This window comes from Jaculus jaculus, chromosome 12 (assembly GCF_020740685.1).
Source record: "Jaculus jaculus isolate mJacJac1 chromosome 12, mJacJac1.mat.Y.cur, whole genome shotgun sequence".
Classification (NCBI taxonomy): domain Eukaryota; kingdom Metazoa; phylum Chordata; class Mammalia; order Rodentia; family Dipodidae; genus Jaculus; species Jaculus jaculus.
In genome coordinates this window covers 74,811,494-74,828,299 of record NC_059113.1, presented here as the reverse complement: position 1 = coordinate 74,828,299, position 16,806 = coordinate 74,811,494, and the positions used below count along the sequence as shown (strand labels likewise).

The 16,806-nt window shown below is 41.6% G+C and overlaps 1 protein-coding gene and 1 pseudogene across 3 annotated transcripts in view; one reads left to right on the top strand and one right to left on the bottom strand.

Moving 5' to 3' along the window:
• The window catches only part of Abhd18 (abhydrolase domain containing 18), a 58,902-nt gene that overhangs the window by 32,618 nt on the left and 9,478 nt on the right, over positions 1-16,806 (bottom strand). For 2 of the 3 annotated variants that reach the window (XM_045131531.1, XM_004657093.2), the window contains exons 2-6: positions 14,233-14,340; positions 11,549-11,633; positions 7,511-7,611; positions 995-1,073; positions 801-885 (exon numbers count right to left, since the gene is read on the bottom strand). In XM_045131531.1, the coding sequence (XP_044987466.1) occupies positions 801-885; positions 995-1,073; positions 7,511-7,611; positions 11,549-11,633; positions 14,233-14,324 (442 nt within the window). In that variant the 5' untranslated portion in view covers positions 14,325-14,340. Of the gene's footprint in view, positions 1-800; positions 886-994; positions 1,074-7,510; positions 7,612-11,548; positions 11,634-14,232; positions 14,341-16,806 lie in introns of those variants that run through there. The other variant, XM_045131532.1, reaches the window with a different exon arrangement.
• Positions 1,271-2,011, top strand: LOC105943928 (annotated as a pseudogene).

Here is a 16,806-nt window from a genome sequence, read left to right as displayed (position 1 = left end):
TGCTGGGATTAAAGGCGTGTGCCACCATACCCAGCCTTTTTTTCTTTTTTTTTTTTAAGACAGGCCTTGTTGTATAGCTCAGGTTGGTCTCAAACTCACAATCTTGCCTTAACTTCCTGAGTACCTGTGATTATCAGAATGTGCCACGATATAACACATATTTTTTTTTCCTTCAGTATTCTATTTTTCTTCTGGAGGCAGGGGCTCTCATAGCTCACATGACCTCCAGTTCACTAAGTTAGACTATTCTGCTACTGTAACTCCATGACATTATTTCTTAAGAGACATAAATAAAATTATTGTTCACTCCGTTTCCTTCCTGTTTTCTATTTTTTTTTTTCCCCAAGGTAGGGTTTCACTCTATCTCAGGTTGACCTGGAATTCACTATGTAGTCTGAGGGTGGCCTTGAACTCATGTCGATTCTCCTACCTCTGCCTCCCAAGTGAGTGCTGGGATTAAAGGTGTACACCGCCATGCCCGGCCTTGCTTTCTATTTTCTGAATTGATGACTAACTTTAAAAGGGTGTGGAGAAGTTGGTTACTACCTATCATTCTTTCTGATGAATGCACAAATAAATAAATAACAGAAAACATTTTTAGGTGGGTGTGGTGGCACATACCTTTAATCCTAGCACTTGGGAGGCAGAGGTAGGAGGATCACCGTGAGTTCAAGGCCATCCTGAGACTACATAGTGAATTCCAGGTCAGCCTGGCCTAGAGTGAAACCCTACCTTTATAAACCAAGGCAAAGCAAAACAAAACAAACAAAAAAACATTTTTAGGTGTCACAAAAGGATATAATAAGGGTTTTCTAACAATAAAGAAGCCATTCGGGCCTCTTTAATCATAGGGCGGGCCATAAGTGTTCGTCTCCTCCAGTAATGCTAGGGACAGAAAAGATACCATAATTAACAAATATGACAATCAAATTTGCTAAGGGAACATGTTAACAAATATCTAGGGACTAAACTGTTATAATACTACATGTCTTACATGGTCTCCTGTTCCGGCAAGATGAATACATACAGGTCTGTATTTGCTCTTCCATTCCTTAGGCACAATAAACTGGAACCTATTAAAAGAATGAAATCTTTTTAAAGGATTTTAAGTACAAATTACACACAGTATTCTTCCCTTGGTGATAGGGTCTTGCTACATAGCACAAGCTGGCTTAAAACTCACTATGTTATCTTGTTACTTGTTACTGTTACCCCTGACAAGTGTCCCATCAGAGTCACAGGGATGTGAAGACCATTTCCTTGGCTGACCATGCTGTCCTGGGTAGTACTTTACACCACCAAGACCCCATGTCTGAAGACTGTGCCTCTCCTGGGACCCAGGGCATTGAAGACAACAAGGATATTACATGCTGGGCAGCCATAACTTGCCCCTCCACCACCTCTTCCTGAATATGGAGGAAAAGTAAGTCTTGGGCTGATCCTGAGGAATTCTTCCAGTTTCTTTATCCTAAAACTGGTGTAACAGGATCCCCTACATGCTTGAAACTGGGCTTATCTTGTGTTGTCTACCAAAGAAATCTATGTGATTATCCCAGAGACCTTTTCTACCATATCAGTAGTGGGGTTACTTGTCTACATAATTAAAAACTATGGTGTCTCTCTTGCAAGATTTATTGATAAACTCAATGGGCAAAAAATTGCTCAGCTGGAAGAAATAAAGCAGGCATCCATCAAACAAATCCAGGATGTAACTGAACTGGAGAAGTCACAGCAGGCACTGATTCATACCTTTTCCATGTTCAGAAGAGTAACACTGCTATGGCCTTGGAGATCACTTATGGGGAATGGCTACATAAAGTGGATAAAGAAGTGAAGAATCACATTTCTGTGCAGGACATGATGCACCAAAAGGAGCAAGAGCACATGATAAACTGGGTGGAGAAGAATGTGGTGCAAAGCATTTCTACACAGCAGGAAAAGGAGACAACTACCAAGTGCATAGCAGATCTGAACACTCTCAAAGGCAGCTCAGGCCCAGCCCATTACATAAATGTAACATTTTCAGTTGAAACTATCAGAAATAGTGAACTAAATGGAAAGTAGTCTGCTTGTCTTCTGTATTGTTACTGACTGAAATCACAGTGTGCCTTTCCTAAGAATTCACTTTTTGTTTATTTTTATTTATTTATTTGAGAGAGAGAAAGAGGCAGAGAGAGACGGAGGGAGAGGAAAAGAATGGGGCCTCCAGCCCCTGCATATGAATTCCAGATGCATGTGCCACTTTGTGCATCTGGCTTACATGGGTCCTGGGGAACAGAGTCTCAAACCAGGGTCCTTAGGCTTCACAGGCAAGCGCCTAACCGCTAAGCCATCTCTCCAGCCCCCAAACATACATACGTGTACACACACACACACACACACACACACACACATAAATAATTTTTTAAGGTGTGCACCACCATGCCTGGCCATACCTGGCATTTAAAATTTTTTGTTGTTTATTTTTATTTATTTATTTGAGAGTGGCAGACAGACAAAGAAAGAAAGAGGCACATAGAGAGAATGGACCAGGGCCTCCAGCCACTGCAAATGAACCTTGTGCATCTGGCTTATGTGGGTCCTGGGGGATTGAGCCTTGAACCAGGGTCCTTAGGCTTCATGGGCAAGTGCTTAACCACTAAACAATCTCTCCAGCCTCCCAAATACACACACACATGGATCCATGAGCTGCTGAGATGTGGCAAGCTGTAATAGGGTTGAAATCCCTGTGTGAAGGCCCAGGAAGATCATTGTATCTCTCTGTCTCTCTCTTACACACACACACGGATCCAAGAGCTGCTGAGATGTGGCAAGGTGTAGTAGGGTTGAAATCCCTGTGTGGAGTCCCAGGAAGATCATTGTATGGAACTATGAAGATGAACCATGGATTGCAATGGAGACTTCTGAGTTTGGAAGCCAGGACTGTGGGATGACTGCCAAGGAGAGCAGTTGGCTCAGAAAGAAGTTTCCCCTGGGGTTGTGAGCAGCCTAGCTGGAGGTCTTGAATTTGAAACCCAGAGACTTTGTCACTGGTTCCAAATTACAGAGTTGCAACTGTAGATATTTAATATTTCCTTGCTGGTTAGTGATCTTGCATTGGTTCAGCCTCTCTCCCTCCCTCCTTTTTTTGAGGTAGGGTCTCACATTATATCCCGGGCTGACCTTAAATTCACTATGTAGTCTCAGGGTGGCCTCAAACTCATGGTGATCCTACCTCTGTCTCCTGAGTGTTGAAATTAAAGGTATGTGCCACAATGCCTGTCTCTCTCTCTCTCTCTCTCTCTCTCTCTCTCTCTCTTTTTTTTGTGGCAGGGTTTCACTCTAACCCAAGCTGACCTAGAACTCATTCTGATACCCAAAGCAGCCTCAGATTTGTGGAGCTTTTCTTACCTCGCTGAAATCATAGGCATGAGCTATCATTCTTGGCATAATTTTTTTCAAGACAGGGTCTTATTTAATCCAACCTGGCCTCAAAGTCGATATACAGCCAAGAATGATTGTGAAGTGTTGATTCTCCTGTTCCACACAGTGAGTGCTAGGATAACAGGTGAGCTTGGGATAGTACACAGGGCCCTATGCATCCTAGATAAACTACCAACTAACCTACATTTCTAGCTCCTTTATCACTGATTTTTTTTTCATAAACTTTCTCTTCTCTTCTTTTCTTTTTTTCCTTTGGCACAGGTACATGAATATGGATGCATCAGGATCTCTTGCCACTGCAAACATGAATGCCAAACATCTGAACCACTTTTTCTTTTTTAAAAAATGTATTTTATTTGGGCTGGAGAGATGGTTTAGTGGTTAAGGCATTTGCCTGCAAAGCCAAAGGATCCCAGTTCGACTCTCCAGGACCTATGTATACCAGATACACAAGGGGGCACATGCATCTGGGGTTTGTTTGCAATGGCTGGAAGCCCTGACACACCCATTATCTCTCTTTCTCTCTTTGTCTCTGCCTCTTTCTCTCTCTCAAATAAGTCAATATTATCTGAGAGAGAGAAAAAAAATAGGCGGGGATGGGGGGTGGAGAGAATAGGCACGCCAGGGCCTCCAGACATTGCAAATGAACTCCAGATGCATGTGCTCTCTTGTGCATCTGGCTTACATGGGTCCTGGGGAACTGATTTCAGGTTCTTTAGCTTTGCTGGCTAAACTACGTTTTCTAACAGGGATTATTATTATTATTATTATTATTATTATTATTATTATTATTATTTTAAATCAGGTGGCTGGGAAATTGAACCTGGGTAATTATCCTTTGAATAAAAGCACCTTTAACCACTGAGTAATATTCCAGTAAAAATATATTCTTATTTCTTTATATGAGAGGCACAGAGAGAGGAAGCATGAGTAAGGGCTAGGGCCTTTTACCACTACAAATTCCAGATACAGTGCATCTACATGGGTACTGAGGAACAGAACCCGGGCCACAGACTTTGCAAACAAGTGTCTTTAACCATTGAGCTGTCTCCCCAGCCTATCATTAAGATTTTTTAAAATATTTTATTTATTTATTTATTTATTTATTTGACAGAGAAAGAGGGAGAGAAAGAGAGAGAGAGAGAGAGAGAGAATGGGTGTGCCAGGGCCTCCAACCACTGCAAACAAACTCCAGACATGTGTGCCCCCTTGTGCATCTGGCTAATGTGAATCCTGGGGAATCAAACCTGGGTTCTTTGGCTTTGCAGGCAAATGCCTTAACCACTAAGCCATCCTTCCAGCCCTATCATTAATTTTTTAAAAAACATTTTATTTATTTATTTATGAGAAAGAGACAGATAGAGAGAATGGGCATGCCAGGTCCTCTAGCCACTGCATACAAACTCCAGACACATGTACCACCTTGTGCATCTGGATTACATGGGTTGTGGGGAATCGAGCTGGGGTCCTTAGGCTTTGCAGGCAAATGCCTTAGCTGCTAAGCCATTTCCCAACTCCCTCATTAAATTCTTGATAAATCTAATTATGTTAAAATTACTTTCAATGTTGGGCGTGGTGGTGCACACCTTTAATCTCAGCACTAGGGAGGCAGAGATATGAGGATCGCTGTGAATGAGGCCACCTGAGACTCCATAGTCAATTTCAGGCCAGCCTGGGCTAGAGTGAGACCCTACCTCAAAAAGCCAAAAAAAAAAAAAAAAGAAAAATTACTTTTAATGCCGGGCATTGAAAAAAAATGAAATTTAGGGCTGGCAGGAGCGCACACGTCTGGAGTTTGTTTGCAGTGATTAGAGGCTCTGGCACACCCATAAAAGTATGTCTCCTGCTTCCAAGGTGTTTATGACTCTGGTCTAGCTCCCAATCTCCCTTAAATAAACCTCACAATTTGTAATTTTTTCCTAAAGAAACTCAATAGTTCATCATTTATTGTGGTGATCCTTCTACCTCCACCTCCTGAGTGCTGGGATTAAAGGTGTGTACCACCATGCCCAGCTAAGGGGCCTTTAATGCCAGCATTCAAAGGTAGGAGGATCACAACAACAACTGCCTCCCCCACAAATAAATAAAATATTTTAATAATGGGGCTGAAGAGGTGGCTTAGAGGTTAAAGCATTGGCCTGCAAAGTAAAAGGACCCTGGTTTGACTTACCAGGACCCACATAAGCCAGATGCACAAGGGGCACAAGCATCCAGAGTTTGGTTGCAGTGGCTGAAGGCCCTGATGTACCCATTCTCTCTATCTACCTCTTTCTCTCTCACTCAAATAAAATAAAATAAAATAAAAATCTGTGTATACAGGAATAATTAAAAAAAACTTATAAAAGGTTCAATTTCCAAAGACCCATGTAAGCCACATGCACAAAGAAGAGCATGCATCTGGAGTTTGTTTGCAGTGGCTGGATGCTCTGGTGCACTCATTCTCTTTCTCGCTCTTCCTCTCTCTGCCTTTTTTTTTTTTTCCAAATTTTTTAAAACTTTTTTATTTATTTATTTGAGAGTGACAGACACAGAGAGAAAGACAGGTAGAGGGAGAGAGAGAGAATGGGCGCGCCAGGGCTTCCAGCCACTGCAAACGAACTCCAGACGCGTGCGCCCCCTTGTGCATCTGTCTGCCTTTTTTTTTTTTTTTCCGAGATAGGTTCTCTCTCTAGCCCAGGCTGACCTGAAATTCACTCTGTATTCTCAGGGTAGTCTCAAACTCATGGCAATCCTCCTACCTCTGCCTTCTGAGTGCTGGGATTAAAGGCGTGTGCCACCACACCCTCTTCTCTGCCTCTTTTTTCTCTCTAAGCTAAACAAATAAAAATAAAAAATACTTCAGTAAACCTTTTCTTTTTCAAATCAAATGTAATTTTTTATTAAGATATCCTTCATATGCTGTAAGTCCATCCATTTCAGAAGTCTGATTTAATGGATATGTACATTGGTCACAGTGGTACAAGCTAACACCAGAACATTTTCATCCCCCTACAAAGGAGTCCCATACTTGTTAACAGTCACTCCCCCAACCACTGACAGCCACTCTGTATTTTCTGTCTCCAGATTTGCCTTCTGTGAACATCTTGTGTAAGTCCAGTGCAATCCTTTAGGGCTTTAACTTAGCTTAACATCTTCAAGGCTCATCTATATTGTAACATGAATCAGGCAATTCATTCTTTTCTTTTCCCTCCCTCTGTCTGTCTGTCTGTCTGTCTGTCTGTCTGTCTGTCTGTCTTTCTTTCTTTCTTTCTTTCTTTCTTTCTTTCTTTCTTTCTTTCTCTCTCTCTCTCTCTCTCCCTCTCTCTCTCCCCCCCCTCCCTCCCTCCCTCCCTCTCTCCCTTCCTGCTTATTTGAGAGTAGCCTTTAGCCACTATAAAGGAATTCTAGATGCATATGCAACCTTGTGCATATGGCTTACGTGCATACTGGGGAGTCAAGCCTCGAACCGGGGTCTTTAGGCTTGACAAGCATACCGCTAAGCCATCTCTCCAGCTCTTTCTTTCTTTCTTTTTTTGGTTTTCCGAGGTAGGGTACCACTCTAGCCCAGGCTGACCTGGAATCCACTACGTAGTCTCACTGTGGCCTCAAACTCATATCGATCATCTTGCCTCTGTCTCCTGAATGCTGGGATTAAAGGTGTGTGCCACCACGCCCATCTTAATAATTCATTCTTTTGTGTAACAGAATATCATTTTAATATGTGGACAGTATCATATTTTTAATCTATTTATCAGTTGATGGATGAATGAACATTTTTGTACATATATTACTGGACTTTTTTTTTTTTTTTGAGGTACAGGCTCACTGTACGTACCCCAAGCTGACTTGGAATTCACTATGTAGTCTCAGGCTGGCCTTGAACTCAGGGTGATAGTCCTACCTTTGCTTCCTGAGTGGTAAGATTAAAGATATGTGCCACCACGCCCAGCTTTGGACATCCTTATAAAGAACTAAAATACCTTCTAATTCAGCCTCTGCAACAATTTCATCCTGTCTCTTTACCATGTGACTTAACCTACCATGATGTTGATATTATCATCATTTTACTGAATACTTACTAATTTCCTTTCTGATCAAAGATTCTTACCTGGCAATAACAGACTCAACTGGCATGATATCAGGTACATAGTGGGCCATGGGAGAAACAAAGTGCCCATCTAGGATCTTACAGTCTGACTGCTCTTCAACCTGCAAGAAAAGAAAATCTAGGTGTATGCAAGTACTCTAAGATATCTGGATCTACCCTAGATGTTTTTCTAATTAAAAAAATTCTACCAGGCATGGTGGTGCATGTCTTCATGACCTAACACTTGAGAGGAGGATTGCTTGAGTTTGAGGCCACTCTGAGACTATCTAGGGAATTCCAGGTCCGCTTGGGCTAGAGTGAAACTCTACCTCAAGAAACAAAACAAAACAAACAAAAAAACAACCAACCAAACAAAATTCTATTCAGGGGCTAGAGAGATGGCTTAGCAATTAAGGTACTTGCCTGAAAAGCCAAAGGACCCAGATTCAACTCCCCAGTACCAACGTAAGCTAGATGCACAGGTAGCACTTGTGTTTAGAGTTCATTTTAGGTGGCTGCAGGCCCTGATGTACCAATTCTCTCTACTTGTTTCTCTCTCTTTCTCTCTCAAATAAATAAATAAAACTAAAAAAAAAAGTAAATTCTAAAAAAAAATCTACTCAGGCTGGAGAGATGGCTTAGCAGTTAAGGTGTTTGCCTGCAAAGCCAAAGGACCCAGGTTCAATTGCCCAGGACCCATGTAAGCCAGATGCACAAAGTGGCACATGCATTTGGACTTTGTTAACAGTTGCTGGATGCCCTGGTGTGCCCATTCTCTCTCTCTCTCTAATAAAGAAATATAAATACTTTTAAAACTTCTACTCAGAAAAACCTATTTCATCTCTATTTCTCTCTTGCTGTTGGGGATCAAACTCAGAGCCTTGCATATGATAGGAAGGAAATCTACCACACCCATAGCACTAAAACTTCTTAGTGCTTATTATGTTGATAGCCCCACTGTGCTTTTTTTGTTTTGTTTGCTTGTTTGTTTTTGGAAGTAGTGTCTCTCTAGTCTAGCCCAGGCTGACTACGTAGTCTCAAGGGTGGCCTTGAACTCACAGCGATCCTCCTACATCAGCCTCCCAAATGCTGGGATTAAAGGAGTGCATTACCACACTGGCCCCACTGTGCTTTAAAAAATTATTTATTTATTTGCAAAGACAGCAGCATCAAGAGAAGATGAACATGCCATGGCCTCTTGCTACTGTAAACAAACTTCGAGGTGCATGTGACACTGTACATCTGGCTTCATGTGGATGCTGGGGAATTGAACCTGGGCTGTCAGGCTTTGCAAGCAAGTTCCTTTAACTGTTCATCTATCTCCCCAGTACCCCACACTGTGATTTCAAAAATACTGCAATTAGGCTGGGCATGGTGGTATATGTCTTTAATCCCAGTGCTTGGGAGGCAGAGACTGGAGGATCAGTGAGAGACTGAGGGCAATCTGGCTTTATGTGGGTACTGAGGAATTGAATGTGGGTCATTTGGCTTTGCAAGCAAGTGTCTTAACTGCAGAGCCATACCTCTAGCATCCCCCCCCACACCACTGTAATTTTTTTTTTTCAATGTAGGGTCCTGCTCTAGCCCAGGCTGACCTAGAATTCAACATGTAGTCTCAGGCTGGCCTCAACTCACACTGATCCTCCTAAGTGTTGGGATTAAGGATGCGCGTCACCATTCCTGGCTCTTTTTTTTTTTTTTTTGGTTTTTCTAGGTAGGGTCTCACTCTAGCCCAAACTAAACTGACCTGGAATTCACTGTGTCATCTCAGGGTGGCCTCAAACTCACGGCAATCCTTCTACCTCTGCCTCCAAAATGCTGGGATTAAAGGTGTATGCCACCATGCCCAGCCTCTCTCTTTTTTTTTTTTTTTTATTTGAGAGCGACAGACACAGAGAGAAAGACAGATAGAGGGAGGGAGAGAGAATGGGCGCGCCAGGGCTTCCAGCCTCTGCAAACGAACTCCAGACGCATGCGCCCCCTTGTGCATCTGGCTAACGTGGGACCTGGGGAACCGAGCCTCGAACCGGGGTCCTTAGGCTTCACAGGCAAGCGCTTAACCGCTAAGCCATCTCTCCAGCCCTCATTTTTTTTTTTTTTTGAGGCAGGATCTTACACTAGCCCAGGCTGAAGAGGAACTCAGTCTACAGCCTAGGATGGTTCACTCTCACAGGTGGTGGAATAAAAGCATGAGAAGTAGAGAAAAGAAGACTGTGAGCTTGAGACTACATAGTGAATTCCAGGTCAGCTTGGGCTACAGCAAGATCCTACCTTGAAAAACAAAAACAAACAACAAGAAAAACATGAGCTATCATGCTTGGTTGTAGTTGCTTTAAAAAATTTAAAATCTGGGCTGGAGAGTTGGCTTAGCAGCTAAGGTACATGTCTGAGAAGCCTAAAGACCTAAGTTTGATTTTCCAGGTTCCAAGTAAGCCAAATGCACATGGTGACACATGCGTCTGGAGTTTGCAGTGGCTAGAGGTCCTGGCACACCTATTCTCTCTCTCCTTCTCTGTCTCAAATAAATAAATAAATAAATAAATAAAAAATAAATCTTAAAAAAATTCTTAAACTTAAAAAAAAAATCTGCTAGGCATGGTGGTGCACGCTTTTTTAATCCCAGCACTCAGGAGGTAGAGGTAGGAGGATTGCCATGAGTTTGAGGCCACCCTGGGATTATATAGCTAATCCCAAATCAGCCTGGGCCAGAGTGAGACCGTACCTCAAAAAAACCAAGTAAATAAATAATTAATTAATCAAATAATAAATAAAAAATCTGGGCTGCAGAGATGGCTTAACAGTTAAGGTGCTTGCCTGCAAAGCCAAAGAACCAAGGTTCAATTCTCTAGGACCAACATAAGCCAGATGCACAAGATGGCCCACATGTCTTGTGTTCATTTTCAGTGGCTGGAGGCTCTGGAATGCTCATTCTCTCTCTCAAATAAATAAAAATAAAATAATTTTAAAAATTAAAAATCTGTTTTAGGGCCAGGTGTGGTGGTGCATGCCTTGAATCCCAGCACTCAGGAAGCAGGAGGAGGAGGATCACCTTGAGTTTGAGGCCACACTGAGAGTACAGAGCAAATTCCAGGTCAGCCTAAGCTAGACAGAAACCCTACCTTGAAAAACAAAAAACAAAACAAAAATCTTTTTTAGGCCAATAGTCAAAATTAAAGCAGAAGAATGCCACCTTCATATCAAACGAGTGTATATGCATCTAGCATTTTTTTAAATTTAGCACATGTATATTAACATTAGTAATTTGTTTTCCCTTTTGCCACTGCATAGATTGAATCTAAAGCCTTATGAGTGCTCCACTTCATTCTATTACTGAGCTACCTTCCCTAGCCCCATCATTTCTCTTTTTCAAACGAAAATTCTAGCCAGTTATGCAAATATCACAAATATCTATTTAAAGGTCCACTTTTGTTTTTCTTTTTATGGCTACTGGATTTCCATAAGCTTCTGGAAGTTACTTCCTATCCCGTAATAGAACTTCTTTTGAAAAAGAGTCTCATGCAACTTTAGGCTGGCCTCAAACTATATAGTGCTTTATTAATAGTTGATTGCAAATAACTCCTCTGATGCTGATTCTCTGAGTAGATCACTCCCTGAAGATCACTTCCCTTTAATACTTAGTAGTCATCAAATCTTTTTTTTTTTTTTTTTTTTAATTTCCCAAGGTAAGGTCTCACTCCAGCTCAGGCTGACCTGGAATTCACTATGTACTCTCCAGGTGGCCTTGAACTCTTGGCGATCCTCCTGCATTTGCTTCCCAAGTGCTGGGATTAAAGGCATGCACCACCATGCCCGGCTTACTAGTCTTCTTTAATATTCTTCTGGTGCCTAAGGATACAAAATGCCACTCAGAAAAATGCAGCCTAAATACTTCTTTGTATTTAGGCAAGGACTAGTTATGTGCTCCAAAATACACAGGAGGATAGTTGTAAAAACATCTGGATGGGGCACAGATAGCATTCTTTCAATGTTAATAAAACATTGTGTTCCCATGCTTCAGGGCTGTTACTATACTTCGACATTCAATCTATTTCCCAATACCTTATCAATGTATACTGGATAATCACTGGAAACTAGATTCTGGCATCTTTCTCGATTTCCAATCATCTTTCTGAATTCAAAGAGTCTATAAGGAGACAAAAAGCAAATAGTTTACTTTTTATGCCAACTGTTAAATCTATTGTATAGAGACTGATGAATACCAAGGAAAAATTAGCAAGTCTAGTTTATAGGCCATACTGAATTTAATTTTTATCACTAAAAGAAAAGGGTATTATTTTTTTTTACCTACTGGATACTTACCCCTCAGAAGAAAATATGGGAAAATTATTCATAAAAGTAATCAACACTTACAAGACTCAAAACTAAAGGTACCAACCTCAAAATTATAATACTATAGTTTTACTGCCATTTTAAGTTCAGGTCACTCAAGAAGTCTGGAACTGCAGACAACTCTGGCCAGCCTAATAATGACCAAGAATAAAAAGCTTATCTGTCAGGCTGGAGTGGTTGAGACACTTGCCTGCAAAGCCAAAGGACCAAGGTTCAAATCCTCAGGACTCATAAGCTAGATGCATAAGGTGGTACATGTGTCTGGAGTTCCTTGATGGGATAGAGGCCCTAGTGCACCCGTTCTCTATTTACCTTTTTCTATCAAATTAAAACAAAACATGTATCTGTTGAAAAAACAAAGCAGGGCTGGAGAGATAGCTTACTGGTTAAGGGGCTTGCCTGCAAAGCCAAAGGACCTTGGTTCGATTCCCCAAGAATCATGTAAGCCAGATGTACAAGGTGGCACATGAAATGGGAGTTTGTCTGCAGTGGATAGAAGCCCTGGTATGCCTGTTCTCTCCCTCTGTTTCTGCCTCTTTAATGCTTTCAAGTAAGTAAATAAAGATCCTGCTTTGAAAAAACAAAACAAAACAAAAAGCTTATCTGGGGCTGGAGAGATGGTTTAGCAATTAAGTTGCTTGCCTACAAAGCCATAGGAGCTAGGTTCGATTCCCTAGGCCCCACAGAAGCCAGATGCACAAGGTGGCACATGCATCTCAAGTTCATTTGCAGCAGCTGGAGGTCCTGGCCTCTCTCTCTCTCTCAAATAAATAAATAAACAAAAATAAAATGTTAAAAAAGCTTATCTGTAGTTCTTTTTAAATATTTTATTTTTATTTATTTATTTGACAGAGAGAAAAGGAAAGAGAGGGAGAGAGAGAGAGAGAGAGAGAAGGAAGGAGGGAGAAAGGGAGGGAGGGAAAGAGAGAAAGAGAGAGAGAGAGAGAGAGAAAGAGAGAGAGAGAGAGAGAGAGAGAATATGAGCACACCAGGACTTCCAGCCGCTGCAAATGGACTCCACACACATGCACCACCTTGTGCATCTGGCTAATGTGGGTCCTGGGGAATTGAACCTGGGTCCTTTGGCTTTGCAGGCCAAGACCTTAACCACTAAGCAATCCCTCCAGCACTTTGTAGTTGTTTTTTTTTACTTTTTTGTTGTTCATTTTTACTTATTTATTTGAGAGTAACAGAGAGAGAAAGAGGCAGAGAGAGAGAGACAGAGAGAGAAAGAATGGGCGCGCCAGGGCTTCCAGCCACTGCAAATGAACTCCAGACGCGTGCGCCCCCTAGTGCATCTGTCTAGTGTGGGTCCTGGAGAATCGAGCCTCGAACCGGGGTCCTTAGGCTTCACAGGCAAGCACTTAACTGCTAAGCCATCTCTCCAGCCCTTTATAGTTGTTTTTTACAAAAATATTTATACTTAGCTATTTGCAAAGAGAAAGGGGAGAAAAAGAGGGGAGAGATAGAGAGGAAAAGAAAGGAGCACTCCTACCACTGTAAATGAACTTCAGACGCATGTGCTACTCTGTGTATCTGGCTTTACATGGGTAATAGGAATCAAACCCAGGCCTTTAGGCTTTGCAAGCAAGTGCCTTAACTGCTAAGACATCTCTTCAGCCCTCTGTAGTTCTTTTTTTTTTAATTATTTTATTTACTAGAGAGAGAGGGGTGCAAATATAGAGAAAGAATGGGCATGCCAGGGACTCAGTCACTGTAAACAAACTCCAGATGCATGTGCTATCTTGTGTATCTAGCTTATGTGGATCCTGGGGTATCAAATCTGTGCCCTCTGGTTTTGCAGGCAAGTGCTTTAAATACTAAGCCATCTCTCCAGCCCTGTTCTTTTTGTTTTAATAAAATAATACAATTTATGACATTATGAGCTAAAACTTAGGAGACATGACTACATTACACTTCTTTCTTTCGTTTTTTTAAGGTAGAGTCTCACTCTAGCCCAGGCTGACCTGGAATTCACTATGTAGTCTTAGGGTGGCCTCGAACTCATGGCAATCCTCCTACCTCTGCCTCCCTAGTACTGGGATTAAAGGCGCGCACCACCATGCTGACTACTCTTCCCCTCCTCCCCCACTAGATAGGCTCTCACTCTAGCCCAGGCTGATCTGGTGCTCAGTCTGTAGTCTCAGGGTGGCCTCAAACTCACAGTGATCCTCCTACTTCTGCCTCCTGAGTACTGGGATTAAAGACATGTGCCCAGGCTCAGTTATACTTTTTATACTGTTCAATATTTAATTCCTAAGCAAATCACTCTATAATGGAGGATGAAGGATTTGATAACTGAAATTTTAAATGTATACTAAAAAAAAAATTCAAAACACACAAACAGGGAAAACAACCAAGCATGCAAGCAAGCAAACCAAAATCAAGATTACCTTTTAAGATGCTCTGGTCTTCCCCATCCTCTGATAAAAAGTTTTGTGAGAAGAAGTCTCCGGTACAGAATGTCTAACTTGCTCACACCCATTACCACCAAACCACATCTGGAAGTAAAATTTTCAATAACTTTAAAATATATATATTTTTTAAATCAAGGCCACAGATCAACTTTCTAACCATTTTTTTTTCTAACCATTTTTTTTGAAAGCCACCTAAAATTAGACATTTAGAAACAACTGAGATAAACACAGAGAAGAGACCCAAGCCTCACTGAATTGTGCATTCTTTCAGGGCAAGACCTCGATACTCAGGATAGAAACAAGCATAAGTAGCTAGCATTTGTAGGGTGATGACAGTAAGGAGTACTAAGCACATAGCACTGCATTATCATCTAAGCACTATTAATAGAACTACCACCACACTCACTCTCTCTTGAGAAAGGATCTACAAAGAAGGAAAGTGAGGCAGAGAAGCAGTCATGATTTACCCAGACACACAGCTCTACAGACCTGATTGAAGATCCAATTCTAGTAAAATGCTAAAGATCTGACTATTACATTATAAAGTCTTCACTACAAGATGAAGTATGTAACACTTCTTCCAAATACTTCTTAAAAACTGATCTTTGGGCTGGAGAGACGGCTTACTGGTTAAGGCGTTTGCCTGCACTAAGCCTAATGACCCATGTTTGACTCCCCAGATCCCACATAAGCCAGGTGACTCATGTGCAAGGTTTCATATGTGCACAAGGTGGCGCAAGCATCTGGAGTTTTCAGTGGCTGAAGGTCCTGGCACACCAATTCTCTCTCTCTCACACACATACAAAAAACAATTGATCTTGGGCTGGAGATATGCTTTAGCAGTTAAGGCATTGGCCTGCAAAGCCTATCAACCTAGGTTTGATTCCCCCAGCACCCTCATAAAGCCAGATGCACAAAGTGGTACATGCATCTGGAGTTCGATTGCAGTGGCTGAAGGCTCTGGGGTACCCATTCTCTCTATCTCTCTGCTTGCAAATAAATAAATAAACTTAAAGAAAAACTGATCTTTTCCAGTGAAAGAAACTAACCTAGGTTTAGGTTTTAGTGTCCTTAGGTAAATGGAAATTTGTATTTCCATCTGTGAACTTTTTTTTTCTTGCAGGCAAGTGCCTTAACCACTAAGCTATCTCTCCAGCCCAAAAACTTTTTACAGAAGTAAAATGTATACATAAATACACATGGCAAAGATGGAGATAAACTTTGTCAATAGCATCTAAGTTCTACGTTCCAAGGATATCAATTGCTAGTGGTTAGAATTTGGTTCTACCTGATCTTTTCCTTGTTGATGTGATTTACATACATTTTTAAAACAATTATCACAGTAACATAACATTTTAGGCAGGATTTAACTGGTATAAAAATAAACAAAGAAGGCAGAAAGGTCTTTCTGTTCACTAGCTTCCCTTCACAAAATGAAGTCATAGTTTTGCTAATTAATTTTCAGGGTTCTAGCTCCCTTTGCTTATTTATATTTATATACAAAAGCAGATTTGTTGTAAACTCAAAAGGTATACACGCCCACATCATATTTTCCTTTCTTCTTTTCCTTTTCTTTTTTCTTTTTTCCAAGGCAGGGACTCCTCTGGTACCCAGGTCAACTTGTAACTTGTTCTGAAGTCTCAGGCTGGCCCCTCAAACTCACAGCAATCCTCCTACCTCTTCCTCACAAGTGCTGCATCCTTTTCTTTTATAGGTTAGATTAGCTGTGAACTGCAGTGGTTCTTGCTGCTATCCAGCTTCTCCATGCTGCCCAAAGACCACAAGAGTCAAGCAGGCTGACAGACAAAGCCCTGGGAAACAGGAGGGGGGCAAGACCAAAAGGAAGTGGTCCAAAGGCAAAGTTGAGGACAAACTCAACAACCTAGCCCTGTCTGACAAAGCTGCTTGGACAGACTGTAGGGAAGTTCCCAACTGTAAGCTGATGGCCCTGGCTATGGTCTGAGATTGAAGATTGACAGAGCCTTTGGGAAGCTCTTTAGTAAAGGACTTATCAAAATGCCTTCATAGCCAATAATGTACATCAAAAATGCTAAGAGAGAAGATATGCCAGTTGCTGGTGAAGGTGCACAAGCAGGTTCAACTGACTGTACATTTCGAAAAATATAATTCATTTATGTTCATTTTTAACACTATGATAAATACTGATTTTAGTTCTCTTATGCTTTATTGGATGTAGAGGTACTTTTAATTGTTAAAGCTCAATTGTCTTATATTTACTTTGAGCACATACATTTTTTGGCACGCGTGAGTACATGTGTGTGGTATGTGTGGTGTGGTAAGTGCATGCACAGTGCATGTGTGCACATGTGCAGAGGCCAAGGAGAACCCTGAGTGTCCTTTGCTATCACTTTTCTGTATTGTTGCTTTGACACAACCCCCTGGACCTGGAGCTGCCAGTTTTCAGTCAGACTGGTTGGCCAGTGAGCCCCAGCAACTCTCCTATCACCAGTATTCTCCACTAGGATCGCAGCATGCATGGCCCCACCCGGCTTTTCATGAGGGGTACTGGAGATCAAACTCAGGCCCTCA